The following is a 15961-nucleotide window of genomic DNA, read 5'->3' on the forward strand; positions in this document are numbered from 1 at the left end:
CAATACTTACTCACAAGAATTCCAAAATCATGGCTAAGATTAATAAAAAAGGACTGCAGTTTCTACTGTTCATTGTTTTCAGGGTGGTTGTATTGGTGCTAGCTAGGTACCAAGCTAAAGCTAGCTACCCCTGAAGTTGCGGTCGAACAAATAATGCCTTATTACCAACGCTGTATTGTAAACATCTTTCGTGGCCGGTGTGTGCTTTGCCTTCTGGCTAGAAACTCGTTGCAGGTTTTGAAAATCACTTCTAATCCTATACCCTGTGATGTCACAAACCAGGTTTCCATCCAAGCATGTCATGCCGATGAATTACCTGATGCATGAAAAAAGTAAAGACTGGATAGTGGAAACAGTAAAAAGGTATATTGCTATATAGGTTATATTGTGCTAAAGCAACAGTTGTGACAAAACCGATGGAAATCCATTTAATTTGTATTTTTAATTCAGTACATGGGAATTTAACCCAAGTTATTTTATGTGACCTACGTCATCACGCACAGCCTTTTATCCGCAATAAGTCATTTTGATAAAAAAAATCTCTGGTGGGAAAATGCACATATAGTTTTATGCAGATTTAAGAATATTCGCATTAAAATCTGTCTCCAATAGGATGGAAACCTAGCTACAGAGAAGCATGTTTTAGGACCTTTATCTTAACCATAGTTCATAGAAACGCACCGTTTTCACATATGCAGACACTGGTAGGGTGCTGGAGATGAGGTTAAAAAGTGGCAGAATTGCACATTAACATTGTTATGCCTAATAGCCTACTTGTCTTGCACTTTAAACAAGAATAAAAACCATCTCTTCAAAATTGACCTTTATTACATAACTTGTGTGACTCCAATATTCCAGCTTTACTCCTGAGATATTTATTAAAAATACACAGTAAAATGGTGATTTAGGTTTATGATCTCAATGTCAGCAGTATCCAATTAACCTTATCCAATTAACTATCACACAGTAGTGTCTAAATCCCAACTCCACTGTCAGCAAGATGTGCTCCTGCAACAAATATCAACACTAGGTGGAGACAAAAAGTTGTATTTCACAGGAGGTGCACCAGTTAAGTCTCAGGCCAGCCAGGGTATCATTCAGCCGGTGGCTCATTTCATGCTTGCGAAATCAGATGAATGTACTTTTGACAATAATTAATCTTGATTCATATTTAAATTAAAATGAGCAGGTCTTTACATCCATTGGGGACATGTGCACTCCTGTGGTAAACGTATTTGAGAAGAGCCAAGAGCAGTGAGCCAGTTCTCTACACTGCAAAAGGACATGGTTGATTTCACCTTAAATTAATTTTCAGTTAAACTGTGTGTCCTTTGAAAGTTGGACAAAAGTTGGAGTTTAAACTTATTTAATTGTCCTACACTTTCCCTCTTCAAGCTTAATTTCCATAATTGCATAGCCCAATGGTTCATACCATTTTAATTAGGAATTTTATTAAAAAGGGCAGGAGAATTGTGTTGCACAGTTGTGGTAAATTCAGTGAGAAACTGGGGCAGTGTTTGGATACTTTCAAGATGAGGATACAATCTCATGTCAGATCAGTGTTTTAGTATGTAGTGTAACCCCGGTTTTCACCTACACAATCGTGATGATTCAGTAATGGTTCAAGGAAAGACTCATTTGAAAACTACTCAAACAGGGCCCAGTCTTTACAACGGTTACTACCTGCTTTGAAAAACAATTTGTCATTCCCAGTTTTTCCATGTCAAAGTACAGCAGCTGATGCTTTCTAGGAAACAAATGTCATCATTCACAACAGATAATAAATGAACATTTGAAGACATTTCAGACAATCCTGTCCATTCAACATTTTATAGGTGACATTTGCATCCTCAACACAAGGTAGAGAAAATGAAATTAAAAAGGAGGACTGCATTGTCCACATCACTGGCTGTGACAGTTGATTTTTGTCCAAATGAGACCATTTTCAGCCTCAGAGGGAAAATCTCCTTTAAAAAATAATCAAATAAAATCACCACACACACTTACCCACACAATACATGAGAACAATTGTCCACTGCTCTCCACCTTTTTAACACTGAGTCTGACAGCTTAGCATGTGGTCCTTCTAGTCGAGTGTCATTTCAACCAGGTAAACACTGTTCCAACAGTCTCCTACTAGTTAATACACACAAGGCAAAATGTCAGTGAGCATGAGACAGTACCCCCGGCTGCATCTCAGCACTCTTCAATGGCTTCCTTCCCTCTTCTCCTTGCCCTCTTTATTACCACAGATCTGAAAGAACATGGCAGGTTGGGGGGGAAAAAGCAATATGGTGGAAATGTATCCACTCCTTTCACCGATCAGTGATCATGAAGAAAAGGGGGTGAAGAGAGGAAGTCATTTTAGAGTATTGAGACATGGCTCACCCAGGTCATTGACATCACATCCCTGAACAGCCAGTGGCTGAGGAGAAGAACAATCCATGTGATCCATCGGTCAACTCATTTTTGACTTGACGCCAGCCCCAGTTCAACAGAGCAAGGTAGGAGGTAAGTTCTCATTTTGATTCTGTTAGTCTTCCTCAGACTGAATAGTCAAGTCTCTCCCTCTTACAAACAGAAAATGAATACTCCACACCTATCTATAACTGATTGATTGTAGCGTCACTGGAAGCGGTGATGAAACGTAATCTCCTTGGCATACAATCCAGGCCAGCACCTCCATGTGAGTGAAAGGTGTAACAGGTCCTGTGTTCCTTTAAACAGGTAATGGTAAAACACACACGCACCCATGTGAAAACTGCAGGCCTAATGAGCACAGTTGATGGGTTGGCCTGACTGTGACTTTGCCCCACTTACACAACTTCAGCATTACTACTTAGGGCCTATGCTGTTCTTTAGCCAAAGTATTTGCAGCAGAGTTTCAAGAAACATCCTTTTTCACACACAAAATGCAATAGTGCCCATGTAGCTCTGAATCACCAATGTGGCATATGCTCAAGTCATAGCTTAGCTGATAAATGTTGAGGACAACTAAATGTGCTCTTTTAGCTATATGTGCTAACTAACAAACAATGGCTAATGCCTCTTGGCATGTGTAAATAGTTGATTAAAATACAGAATCCCACTCATTTAACTTCACTTTCCATTTTGACCACCTAACTGGCTTGCTTACTAGAATTCCAGGAGTTTGCGCCAATTCCAAGAAAGCATATCAAGCATGTATGATGAGAAGCCTTTTCTGGTGTAGTTTTGTGAAGCATGGCCAATGGAAGAGGGCAACACACAGAAATGGGTGGCGATGAGAAAAAAAAACAAAAAAACACACTGAATCCAGAGGAGGCTTGTGGGAGAAGCTATAGAGGACGGGCTCTATAGCTTCTCCAAACACATCAAACATATGGAAGCCACATGTTTGAATCTGGTCCATTTATCCCATTGCAGCAATAACAATGAGCCCATCCTCCTATAGCTCCTCCCACCAACCTACTCTAACTCACAAAGAGGTTGGAGGGGAAAAAGGTAGGAGACATGGGGACCGATGGTGTTGGAGATCTGAAGTTCCCTCTAAAAACACACCCATTAAAACAATACCAAGCTCAAGCTGAGGAGCAGTTTGAGTGTGAGCTCTCTCCAGGGATGCAGTAGTAAAGAAATAAGGTGGGTAAACGCTGAATGAATGAATGAATGAATGATGCGGACGCTAACAACGCTAATTTAGCGTAATAGGCGCAGGAACACTTTTCATAACATATAGTTGCGTAGACGGTGTTAAGGTGCATTTGTCCTCCACTACATCCCTGGTTTTCTCCCAGTGAGAGTCTATGGAGGCCCTGAGGTTTGGAGGCAGGGAAAGGATGGATGGAGAGGGAGGGCGGGAGAGGAGAATGAACTCCTTTGGTTCCATGTCCGAGACAGCACTTCCTCCTAGTGCCCTATACAGGGTCGTACTCATTAGGGAACACCGTAGCAAACTGTTTTGCAACGGAAAACAAGAACGAGTGGTAGTCCTTCCCAGTTTGTCTGTTTTCTGCCGTTTGGTTCCTAATGAACACACCCCAGCTCTGGAGAGGTCAGAGGTAAAAGGAGGTGTGGGGTGAAAGTGGGATCAGTCAGGGCAGTTTGTCTGTAGATTTGTGTGTTTGTCAAACAGACATAACGACTGAGGCTGACAACGAGGGTGAGACAAGCCAGAGACAGAAAGAGGGGCACATTGACTGAGCAACACAGCCTGCCAGGCTAACAAAAATACAAAATTTCAGCCATCCAGACAGAAAGCCAACCAGCTTACACTTGAATATGAAAGACTACCAGGGTGTGAAGGGGCCAAGAGGTGTCTGGGTTCTGAGAATTTGGTTAGAAAATTAAAGACTTAAGCCCGGAACATACTTAAAGCAAATGCGTCTAGTGACATGATAAAACGTGCGGTCAAGTCAAATATCAAAAGGACAAATTAAGACATTTCCGACTGCTCTCAACTAGACAAATTATATTTGGAGATATTTTTGTTTTATTTTGCGGTCGACCACGCCTGTATTTGGAATCCACTAATTTGTCCAGTTATTAATTTACTATCAATGTACCAGACGTAAAAGTATTTGTTTTAGGTGATGATCCAGGCTTAACGGGATCAGGAGGGAGCTAGGATCGGATGTGGCAGGGAGTGGGTCGTTCATCATCATCATCAAGAGTCCTCGTTTCCAGAATCCTCCTGGTCGTCGTCATAGCAGCCAGTAGTGACCCCTCCTTCTCCTCCACTGGTCCCCCCTGCCTCTCCTCCTGACTCCATGTCGCTCTCCTCATCTTCATCCTCCTCTTCCTCCTCCTCCATATCATCGTCATAGAGGTCATCGTAGAGCAGGTCTGAGCTGCTGTCTTGGGAGGGAACCCGGGTCTGAACGCAGTACTCAGCCAGCGTAGTGGGAACCTTGACACCGTCGCGCTCCGCCTCTGCCACCGTGGACACCACCTGCTTCCTGTTGGGGGAGTGGAGAGAAACATCGCAAAGGGTTCACTCACTGTGACTGTGTGTGTCAACTTTGTTGTGAAAAAGGTAAATCAAATGGTTGGGTTAGTGTGCATGTGTCCTTCCTACCTGATAATTTCAGCGTATTCTTTGTCCTTGCCCTTGCTGTCCCTCCACTTGCGGAACATAACGGAGGCGTCCACGTTGGCCGGTGAAAATGTGTTGGGCTCGTTCAGCAGAGAGATCACACTCAACAAGATGGTCCTGTACACACACGTTACTAATTTGACTTTATGTCCTCTAAAACATTACCTGAATATTTAATTTACAATGGGTCCTTTACCTTTGTTTCTAAGTAATGTGGCTTTACTTGATTTCCTTAAATGATTGAGTTATTTGAACTGACTTCCTCTGTGACAGCAATGTTACCTCACCATTTCACCCATGTGGCTCCATTAGATGCTACTTCCTCTCTGGATGTTTGGTTAAACACACACTCAGCACTTTCAACCTGCCCTGGGGGTTGAGAAAGTGTCTCACTGACTGGCATGCATTATCTTTTTGGCACTTTGACTGTTAGGGACTGTCTACTCCTGAGCACTGCCCTTTAAACCTTTGACACCCCCAATTGAGGCATTATGATGACACTCCATATTGTCTTTTGGTCTCCCCCAAGGATCTGGAAGGTTGTGATGTCAATGGCTTTTTCTGCATGTGTAGTCCTCTGTCATTTGTTTCAACGTATAGTCTAAAAGTTGATTGTCTTTTCATTTACATTTTTTTTGTGCTCAAAATGGGTAAACATGTGAAGTACGATAGACCTGACCTAGGTCAAATACAAATGGGAAATCATTAGAAATATAGGTGTGCAATGTTTGCCCTTTTGGAACTACTCGCTTGATTCCACCATTTCATCAAGCTATATCAAGTGCATCTTGAGTAACAAAGTGTTTGAGCTTTGTGGTTGAGCCAAAGTGTACTCATTAGGCAGCAAATAAAATTCTTATTAAAAGCTTATTTTTGTTTTCCGTAGCGAAACACTTTAAAATGTTTTCAATTGCATGCCATAATTAAAGAACACAAGGTTTGTAGCGGGTTGAGGTACCTGATGTTCTGGGTGGGGTTCCACCTCTCTGAGGCGAGCTCCCCGCTCTGGGGGTCATCAATGGGAGGGTGGAGGATGGAGATGCACACGTCACCGTTCTGTTGGAACACAAAAAAGTCAAATTCTGGATGGAGAAAACTCTTGAAATATGTTAAGATTCATATACTTTGGGAATACACTTACCTCGTAGATGTTGGGATGCCACATCTTGGTGAGAAAACGGAAGGTCGGAGGGGAGTAGGGGTAGTCGATGGGGAACTTGATGTGAGACTGATAGGGACAACAGAAATAACCATCAGCTTCAGACATTTAATTCCATTTATTAAAGCCAAATAACCCTTACAATTAGTCGGATACAATTCAGAGAGCATGAGAATGATCCCCTAGTTTGTCATGTTAGTGTGTATGAGCTATTGGGGGCCAAGTGTGTGTCCATATGTATGAGCAAGCATGGAGGTCTGTGAGAACATTGTGTCCAGCAGCGCCAGCCCTTTGGGGAGAGGCACTGCTCTGCTTCACATCAGATAGTATTATCACCGTTTCAAAACATGCCCTGTGCAGACATGATAAGCTCGTTGTGAGTTTTACTTGATACATTTCACTGCTTCCCTTTTGGATCAGGTCCCTGGAAAAGTTATTGAAAGATTTTTTGTTGGAGTTTTTGTCCATTAAAATTACATAAAATTGATCAGAAATACTGTGTAGACATTGTTAATGTTGTGAATGACTATTGTAGCGGTAAACGGCTGCTTTTTTTTTATTGATAAATAGGACCACTATCAACAACCATCACTCCTGGGTTCCAATGGCACGTTGTGTTAGCTAATCCAAGTTTATCATTTTATAAGGTCAAATGATCATTAGAAAACCCTTTAGCAATTATGTTAGCACAGCTGAAAACTGTTGTTCTAATTAAAGAAGCAATAAAACTCGCCTTTAGACTAGTAAGTATCTGGAGCATCAGCATTTGTGGGTTCGATAACAGGCTCAAAATAGCCAGAAACAAAGGCCTGTCTTCTGAAACTCGTCAGTCTATTCTTGTTCTGAGAAATGAAGGTTTTTTCATGCAAGAAACTGAAGATCTCGTACAATGCTGTATACTAAACTTGGATTAGCTAACACAGCATGCCATTGGAACACAGGATTGATTGATGGTTGCTGATAATGGGCCTCTGATAGCTACATAGGCATACAATAAAAATAAAAAGTTCAAAAATCTGCTGTTTCCATCTGTAATAGTCACTTACAACATTAACAATGTCCACTGTATTTCTGATCAATTTGATGTTATTTTAAAAATTGAGAATTTGCTTCTTTAAAAAACAGAAAGGACATTTCTAAGTGACCCCAAAATTTTGAATGGTAGTGTATACAGATACGTTGTATGAGTTTATCAGTAAGTGCATTGGAGATGTTGTACCCACTGTGACTATTAAAACCAACCCCAACCAGAAAACGTGGATAGATGGGAGCATTCACGCCAAACTGAAAGCGCGGACCACCGCAATTAACCAGGGCAAGAAGACTAGGAATATGGAAGAATAGAAACAGTGTAGTTATTCCCTCCTCAAGCAATCAAGCCGGCTAAACGTCAGTATGGGGATAAAGCTCAGTCACAGTTCGGCAGCTCAGACAAGACGTATGTGGTAGGTTTGCGGACCGCTATCAAGGACCTGTGGGCTCTTCTTCTCCATGCCCGACGTGAGTAAGACATTTAAGAGTGTTAAACCTCGCAAGGCTGCCAGCCCAGATGGTATCCCTAGCAGTGTCCTCAGAGCATGCGCAGACCAGCTGGCTTGTGTGTTCACAGAGCTATTCAATTTCTCCCTATCCCAGTCTGCTGTCCCCACATGCTTCAAGATGGCCACCATTGTCCCTGTACGTAAGAAAGCAAAGGTAACTGAACTAAATGACAATCGCCCCATAGCACTCACCTATGTCAACATGAAGTGCTTTGAGACTAGTCAAGGATCATATCACCTCAACCTTAGCTGCCACCCTAGACCCTCTTCAACTTTCTTACCACCCCAATAGATCCACAGACGATACAATCACCACCACACTGCCCTGTCCCATCTGGACAAGAAGCATACCTATGTAAGAATGCTGTTCATTGACTATAGCTCTGCATTCAACACCATAGTACCCTCCAAACTCATCATCAAGCTCGAGGCCCTGAGTCTGAACCCCGACCTGTGCAACTGGGTCCTGAACTTCCTGACGGGTCACCCTCAGTGGGTGAAGGTAGGAAACCACATCTTCGCTGATCCTCAAGAATGGAATGGGGCCCCGCAAGGGTGCGTGCTCAGCCCCCTCCTGTACTCCCTGTTCACCCATGACTGAGTGGCCAAGCACGCCTCCAACTCAATCAAGTTTGCAGACGACACAACAGTAGTAAGCATGATTACCAACAACAATGAGAGAAGGGGAGGTCTCGGAGTGTGGTGCCAGGAAAATAACCTCTCACTCAAAGTCAACAAAACTAAAAGGAGATGATCGTGGACTTCAGGAAACAGCAGAGGGAGCACCCCCCTATCCACGTCGATGGGACCGCAGTGGAAAAGGTGGAAAGCTTCCTTGGCGTTCACATCACTGACAAACTGAAATGGTCCACCCACACAGACAGTGTAGTGAAGAAGGCGCAATAGTGCCTCTTCAACCTCAGGAGGCTAACGAAATTAGGCTTAAAACCTAAAACCACCACAAACTTTTATAGATGCACAATTGAGAGCATCCTGCCGGGCTGTATCACCGCCTGGTATGGCAACTGCACCGCTCACAACCGCAAAGCTCTCCAGAGGGTGGTGCGGTCTGCCCAATGCATTACCGGGGCCAAACATACCCCTCCTGGACACCTACAGCACCCGATGTCACAGGAAGGCCAAAAAGATCAACCACCCGAGCCACTGCCCGTTCACCCCGCTATCATCCAGAAGGCGAGGTCAGTACAAGTGCATCAAAGCTAAGACCAAGAGACAGAAGCTAGTTTTCAATCTCAAGGCCATCAGACTGCTAAACAGCCATCACTAGCACGTCAGGGGCGGCTGCCTATAGACAGATTAGGAATCACTGGCCACTTTAACAATGTCTCCGTATCTTGCATTACTCATCTCGAGTGTAAACTATACTCTATACTATTCTACAGTATCTTAGTCACTTTACCTGTTTAAATATTGCATCAGCCATCTCATATGTATATACTGTACTCTATATAAATGCCACTCTTAGTCCAATGCCGCTCTGACATACATACATGTATGTGTGTGTGCGCATACAGTTGAAGTCAGAGGTTTACATACACCTTAGCAAAATACATTTAAACTCAGTTTTTCACAATTCCTGACATTTAATCAGAGTAAAAATTCCATGTTTTAGGTCATTTAGGATCACCACTTTATTTTAAAAATGTGAAATGTCAGAATAATAGTTGAGAGAATGATTTATTTCAGCTTTTATTTCTTTCATCACATTCCCAGTGGGTCAGAAGTTTACATACACTCAATTAGTATGTGGTAGCATTGCCTTTAAATTGTTTAACTTGGGTCAAACGTTTTTGGGTAGCCTTCTACAAGCTTCCCACAATAAGCTGGGTGAATTTTGGCCCATTCCTCCGGACAGAGCTGGTGTAACTTAGTCAGGTTAGTAGGCCTCCTTACTCACACACGCTTTTTCAGTTCTGCCCACAAATTTTCTATAGGATTGAGGTCAGGGCTTTGTGATGGCCATTCTAATACCTTGAATTGTGATAGTGAATTATAAGTGAAATAATCTGTCTGTAAACAATTGTTGGAAAAATGATGTGTCATGCACAAAGTAGATGTCCTAACCGACTTCCCAAAACTATAGTTTGTTAACAAGAAATTTGTGGAGTGGTTGAAAATGAGTTAATGACTCCAACCTATGTGTATGCAAACTTAACTAATATATATGCACATACATATACTTAATCCATTTTGTACTTAGATTTACGTGTTTTTTGGTGTATACGTTGTGAAACTGTTAGATATTACTTGTTAGATATTACTGCACTGTCAGAGCTAGAAGCACAAGCATTTTGCTACACCCGCAATAACATCTGCTTAACACATGTATGTGACCAATAAAATGTGATTTATATGGCCCCTATATTTTTTTTACTAAACAGAGCACTTTTAACACGTGCAAACAATAGACTTCATGTTATTTTGCTAACTAACACCTTTCATCTGTGGTGTTAGATATATATATAGCTATATTAGCTACTATACTAGCAAGCTGACTAGATAAACATGGTGCTAAGATCAGATAGGAGCTAATACCCAACATAGTTAGCTAATGTTAGCTGGTTATCATTTTGAACATGCAACCTTTTTGGCAACGAGCCATCTGACTTGCAGTGTAACATTAGCCATTTCCTGGTGCGTTGATCTGACCCGCCGCAATCATATCCGTAAATTGACAGTTAATAGTTGGATTAGATGATTGTCGTAACAGGGAAAGTAGTGTTTTAAAATACCAAAATAAAGGTTGACAATAGGTTTAGCTACCTAAGAATTTTCCTGCATGTTTATAGACCAATAAGCTTTAGATCAGCAAGCATGTGTGCATTCTCACTTCTCAAACTATGGGCAGATTAGAGTAATTTAGACAGAACGTGCATCGTCATTTCATCTGTTTTCCAACCCTCGCTCTAATTGTTAGATATTATCCATATTTATGGCTTGGAAGCAAATGTCATCGCCATTGAGCTAGTTCTCATAGTAGCAATAAACAGTAACAAGTGATATGAGCAATGGAGAGAGCTGTGAGATGTGAAAGAGAGCGTGGTTACAGCCTCGCTCTAGCCAATCGTAGCAATAGGTTCAAGTTACAACCTGCCTGTTTCATGACAGATAGTTGAACTAGCCAACTGAGTTGTTTCTAATTTCGTCCTGGCAGCTGAGTTGTTTAGAGATGTGTCCTGACAGCTGAAAAAAAACAAGTTTCCCCGATCACAGAAAATCTATAAAAATACTATCTGTGATCACAAATCATGACGTTATGTTGGACCAATTTCCATTGAATATATGTTATTTTATATTCTCAAACTAACAGCAGTGCCTATATGATGTCCATACATACAGGCACGACATGCTGGAGTGGTGCTTCTACGCAAATGTTGTTTGTCATCTGTAGCACCATAGACACCACTGGTGAGCCAAAACAAGCTCAGTAACTCAATGCATGCACACACTCCTATTAAATATGTATTAACCTATATTGTGAGTAGGACTATATAATCTTAATTTACACAGTTTATCAAGAGATTTACCATTACAAAATATTAAATTATTACCATGCTGGTATGTAGTTAGATTGTTGTTGTTACCAAAGTTAAATGTATTGTTTGATTTTCAAATTGATTCATTAATGCATACATGGCTGTTTCGAGCAAATTGTCACCAAATTTGTAACATTTTTATTATATTGAATATCAGTCTAAAATATCAGCCTCCTTGAGGCCAAAAAACGGTATCGACCCAAAAATAATAATAAAATAAATCAAGATTGTTCGTTCTCTAATTGTAAACCGGTTTTCTGGTTGAGAAGACGTCATGCAACTAGATTAGTCACATGGCATCTTTGTTCCTCAGAAATACGTCACATTTTAGTTGTTAGGCTATCTGATAATATTGGTAGTTATTAGGACCGGGACGATACCAGTATCGCGAAACTCGTTAGTATCGCGGCAAGGAAACAAATCACGAAGCGGATTTAACTTTTTAGCAAAACAACCCTAATGTTGGAAACAAACATGTTGTCATCCAGAATCACATTATTAATTAATTATTTTCCAAGCTTCGGCTTTCATTTTTGAAAAAAAATATTGCGACACTGGTATCATCACAGCCCTAGTAGTTATTTGGTCCGATAACCAGATAAATATATATTTTGTGGTTGCTAGAAAAACATTTACAAAACTTCACTTTACAACCAGTATACAACCTGACAATGACATCACTCACAAAATATGTTATAATAATCATTGCACTGATGTCATTGCAACCAGTTTTGCCCACTTGGAAGAGTACATGCCATGGCCTGGATGTGGGCTCCCGCTCACCAGACTTTTATGCTAATGTGGTGTACTAGACACACTGAATAAGTCACTCAGGGGAAAGGAGAAGAGTCTCATCATGCCCTTATCTTCCTCGCTCGCTCTATGCTTAGGTGCCATTTATATCCGTCCACAGCTAAAAATAGGAGTCTGGAGCATAACGATCAAACTGCAAGGGGGAAGGAGGCTGGGTAGGGAGGGGGTGAGTGGGAAAGAAAGGAAGCGAGAAACAGACAAAGCGAGCGAGATTGGAGGGAGAAACACCTGAAGACATTCACAAACCTGCTACACCCTTAGGCAACAAAGCAGCTTGTTGTACATCCCACCCTTGACCCACCCCCTCCCTCCGCAGTTGGCTCACCACACATAAACCTGCTACACCCCTACACAGTAGCCTCACCTTAAAATAGCCTCCCTCGTACAGTGTGTTGGGGGGGCCAAAGATGGCCACCTCCCAGTTGTAAAGGTCCGACTCCTCCACCAGGCCGATGCGGAAGCCCTCCACTGGCTGCTCCTGCAGGGACTTCAGCTCCATCATCAGGGCCTTCTGGGAACTGGGCGTCGAATGGTGGGCCATGGCTATCCCACTTCTGACACCAGGGGACATTTCAGAATTCATTTATTTCCTCCTTCTAGGTTTACTGTTTGACGTATAATGACAACCAAATCAACTAATAACTCGACCTTGTTGACTTACTGGCTACAAAAAAAATACACAGGCCATACATTTATACGGTTGGCTCCTATACAACCTCAGGAGCAATATTAAACAATAGTTTAATTAGGCTATTAAGGAAGATTTGCATGCAGTTTGAGTACAGAGAAAGCAGTGACAAGGCTGGCAAATAGCGAATTCAAAGTAGGACATGTTCTGTATCGTGTAACAAAGCCTGGGGCTGACTGCAACGATTAGGCCTTTGACAACTCAAATGGATTCAAGCTAATTAAACATTAATTACCTAGATCCACGCAGTGTTTGTACTATCTTGTACTGTTTTCAATGGGATATAGCAAGCTATTTAGTTTGTAACTGGTGAAGCATACAGTCAAATCATGTCAAGTTTCATATTGACAGAAGTGTTCTATCTTGACAAGCTGGACAGGAACACATTGGGAAAAAAATTCTCTCCTCGCGTGGTATTTTTCTTCTTTGTGCCACTGCTGGCACTTGGCATGGGGATAAACAACAACGTTAGAAAATTATTTGAGACATTCTTGGGTCCAAAACTCTAGCGACGAATTGGTCTCGTTGATATTTCCCCTGTGTCCCCTGCTTAGCCCCCGTTCGGACAGTCACTCAGTTGATTAATCCGCTGGCTGTTTGTTTATCTGCTCTTTTCTGGCATCTCGAACTTCTCCCCACGTCAGCTCAAACCCCACCGAGTAACTTCGTCGAAAAAAGGAACTGCCTTCTCCACAGCATTTCCTCCACCGCCACGTCGAGAGGTCTGTATTTTATCGAGCTAACTTTCGTGATAAAGGAAGACAGGGAAAGCTTTGCATTTACGAAATACAGTGAATTTCATCGAATTATAGTCTCACCCTATCGATGCTTCCGGTTATCATTGCGCGTGTCTCTTCGACGTACTTGCGTAGCTAGACTCACGTCCAACGTGCGCGGTCTTCTCAGAATGATGTGCACTTTGGCATGTTTTTAATGTATCGACAATAACATAATTTCATGTAATTAAAGCCTATAGTTTTTCCTCACTTATAATTTACAGATAGAGTTGATAGACAATGGATTTTCAATAGTGACAACAAAATATGGTGAATTGGCACCCAGATGATGGGTATAAAACCCTCAATGGTAATTAGTCTCTATACCCTAGTCTCGGGAAATCACAAACCTAGGGCAATTAATGTGTGAGGAAACCCTTCTGCCTAGGGAGACAAGGACAAACCCATTTACAATTCATACCATTAAAGCAATAACAAAACAAGTTAGAGTCACTCTAGAACACCTATCAAACACAAGCCCCACAGGCCGAATCCGGCCTATGACACATTTCAATCTGGCCAGGGCAATGATTTGAGTTGTCAATTAATTTAGGCCCGCTTCCACACCGCCTGCCATGCACTGCACTACAAGTCACAGCAAGCACTGCCAACGGGCTGCACGTCAAACCACAGTGTATTTCCACACACCTCATTCCAGACACACACCTTCACATGAGGAATCTTCTACAAGACTGAAAGTTTAAAGGTGTTGTAGGCTAAAACATTTCCTTGCCAAGATTCGGTTCCAACGGGTTATTGCTGTAGCCTACAGAAAATGTAATCTTGGTTGTCAAATAGTTATAAGATAAAGGATTCACACATGGGTATAAATTACTATTAAAGTACACTAGGACACACACGCTAGTATAAATGAGACAATAGTTAAGTCATCTACTTTATGAAATTACAGCCTGATGACTTCCATTGGTGAATTCAACATAACTTGCGCTGCTTTCGTGTGTCTCGGATATTTATTTGTGTCTGTCTTTAATCCTCATGCTTATTGCTTGTATTTCTCATGTTGCTTCATAAATTATTAATAGCTTACCTGAGAAGAGAATATTTCATCTAAAAGCTGAATTGCAGTATATACAGTACCAGTCAAAAGTTTGGACACACCCACTCATTCCAGAGTTTTTCTTGATTTTTACTATTTTCTACATTGTAGAATAATAGTGAAGAGATCAAAAATATGGACTAACACATATGGAATCATGTAGTAACCAAAAGTGTTAAACAAATAAAACATATATTTTATATTTGAGATTCTTCAAAGTAGCCACAATTTCCCTTGATGACAGCTTTGCACACTGTTTGCACACCTCCTGTAACGGCTGTTGGAAAGAGAGGACCAAGGTGCAGCGTGGTATGTGTCCATATTTATTTAATGAACACAGAAATAACTACAATAACAACGAGAACAACCGAAACAGTTCTGGCTGGTGCAGACACATAACAGAAAAAAACTACCCACCCCCATAGTGGGAAAACAGGCTGCCTAAGTATGGTTCTCAATCAGAGACAACGATTGACCGCTGCCTCTGATTGGGAACCATACCAGGCCAAACACCTAGAAATACAAACATAGAACAAAACATAGAATACCCACCCACATCACACCTGACCAAACTAAAAATAGAAACATACAAAGCAATCTACGGTCAGGGCGTGACACCTCCAGGCTGTGTAAGGGCTATTTGACCAAGAAGGAGTGATGGAGTGCTGCATCAGATGACCTGGCCTCCACAATCTTCAGACCTCAAACCAATTGAGCTCGTTTGGGATGAGTTGGACCGCAGAGTGAAGGAATAGCAGCCAACAAGTGCTCAGCATATGTGGGAACTCCTTCAAGACTTTTGGACAAGCATTTCAGGTGAAGCTGTCTGAGAGAATGCCAAGAATGTGCAAAGCTGTCATCAAGGCAAAGGGTGGCTACTTTGAAGAATCTAAATGATAAAATATATTTTTATTTGTTTAGCACTTTTTTGGTTATTACATGATTCCATATGTGTTATTTCATAATGTTGATGTCTTCACTATTATTCTACAATGTAGAAAATAATAAAAATAACGATAAACCCTTGAATGATTAGGTGTGTCCAAACTTTGACTGGTACTGTAAATCGCACATACTGTACATATAAAGAATCAACTATAATACATTTTATAAAACCCAATGGACAATATGCACTATTTAATTAGATTTTTTTGTAAAATGAAAGAATATCAAGAAATATTGGCAGATTATTCTATTCTCTCACACACACAGACACACACACACACACACACACACACACACACACACACGAAACACAGCTGTCTATTTAGTTTATTGCGTTGAAGGAGGTGAGGT

At 41.4% G+C, this 15961-nt stretch overlaps 1 protein-coding gene across 2 annotated transcripts; it reads right to left on the reverse strand.

The window, feature by feature from the left end:
- Positions 1-808: 808 nt before the first annotated feature.
- On the reverse strand, positions 809-13769 carry ube2r2 (ubiquitin-conjugating enzyme E2R 2). 2 transcript variants are annotated; one of them, XM_021568660.2, is made up of 6 exons: positions 13651-13769; positions 12509-12698; positions 6216-6302; positions 6033-6130; positions 5057-5191; positions 809-4937 (listed from the first exon to the last, which is right to left on the reverse strand). In XM_021568660.2, exons 2-6 carry the CDS (start codon positions 12683-12685, stop codon positions 4646-4648), a joined length of 789 nt encoding a protein of 262 aa, XP_021424335.2. In that variant the 5' UTR covers positions 12686-12698; positions 13651-13769; the 3' UTR covers positions 809-4645. The 2 variants fall into 2 exon arrangements, with proteins under 2 accessions (XP_021424335.2, XP_021424333.2); XM_021568658.2 differs by having other exon boundaries at positions 13068-13709.
- Positions 13770-15961: the final 2192 nt, after the last annotated feature.

The sequence above is a fragment of the Oncorhynchus mykiss genome, chromosome 17, assembly GCF_013265735.2.
Source record: "Oncorhynchus mykiss isolate Arlee chromosome 17, USDA_OmykA_1.1, whole genome shotgun sequence".
In the NCBI taxonomy this organism is placed as follows: Eukaryota; Metazoa; Chordata; class Actinopteri; order Salmoniformes; family Salmonidae; genus Oncorhynchus; species Oncorhynchus mykiss.

Coding starts and splice junctions, on each gene's coding strand:
- ube2r2 (XM_021568660.2), bottom strand. CDS start 12,685: ATGGCCCACCATTCGACGCCCAGTTCCCAGAAGGCCCTGATGATGGAG. Junction 6,303..12,508: donor ACGAGGGAGGCTATTTTAAG/GTGAGGCTACTG, acceptor TGTCCCTATCAG/TCTCACATCAAGTTCCCCAT. Junction 5,192..6,032: donor AACCCCACCCAGAACATCAG/GTACCTCAACCC, acceptor GTGTGTGTACAG/GACCATCTTGTTGAGTGTGA.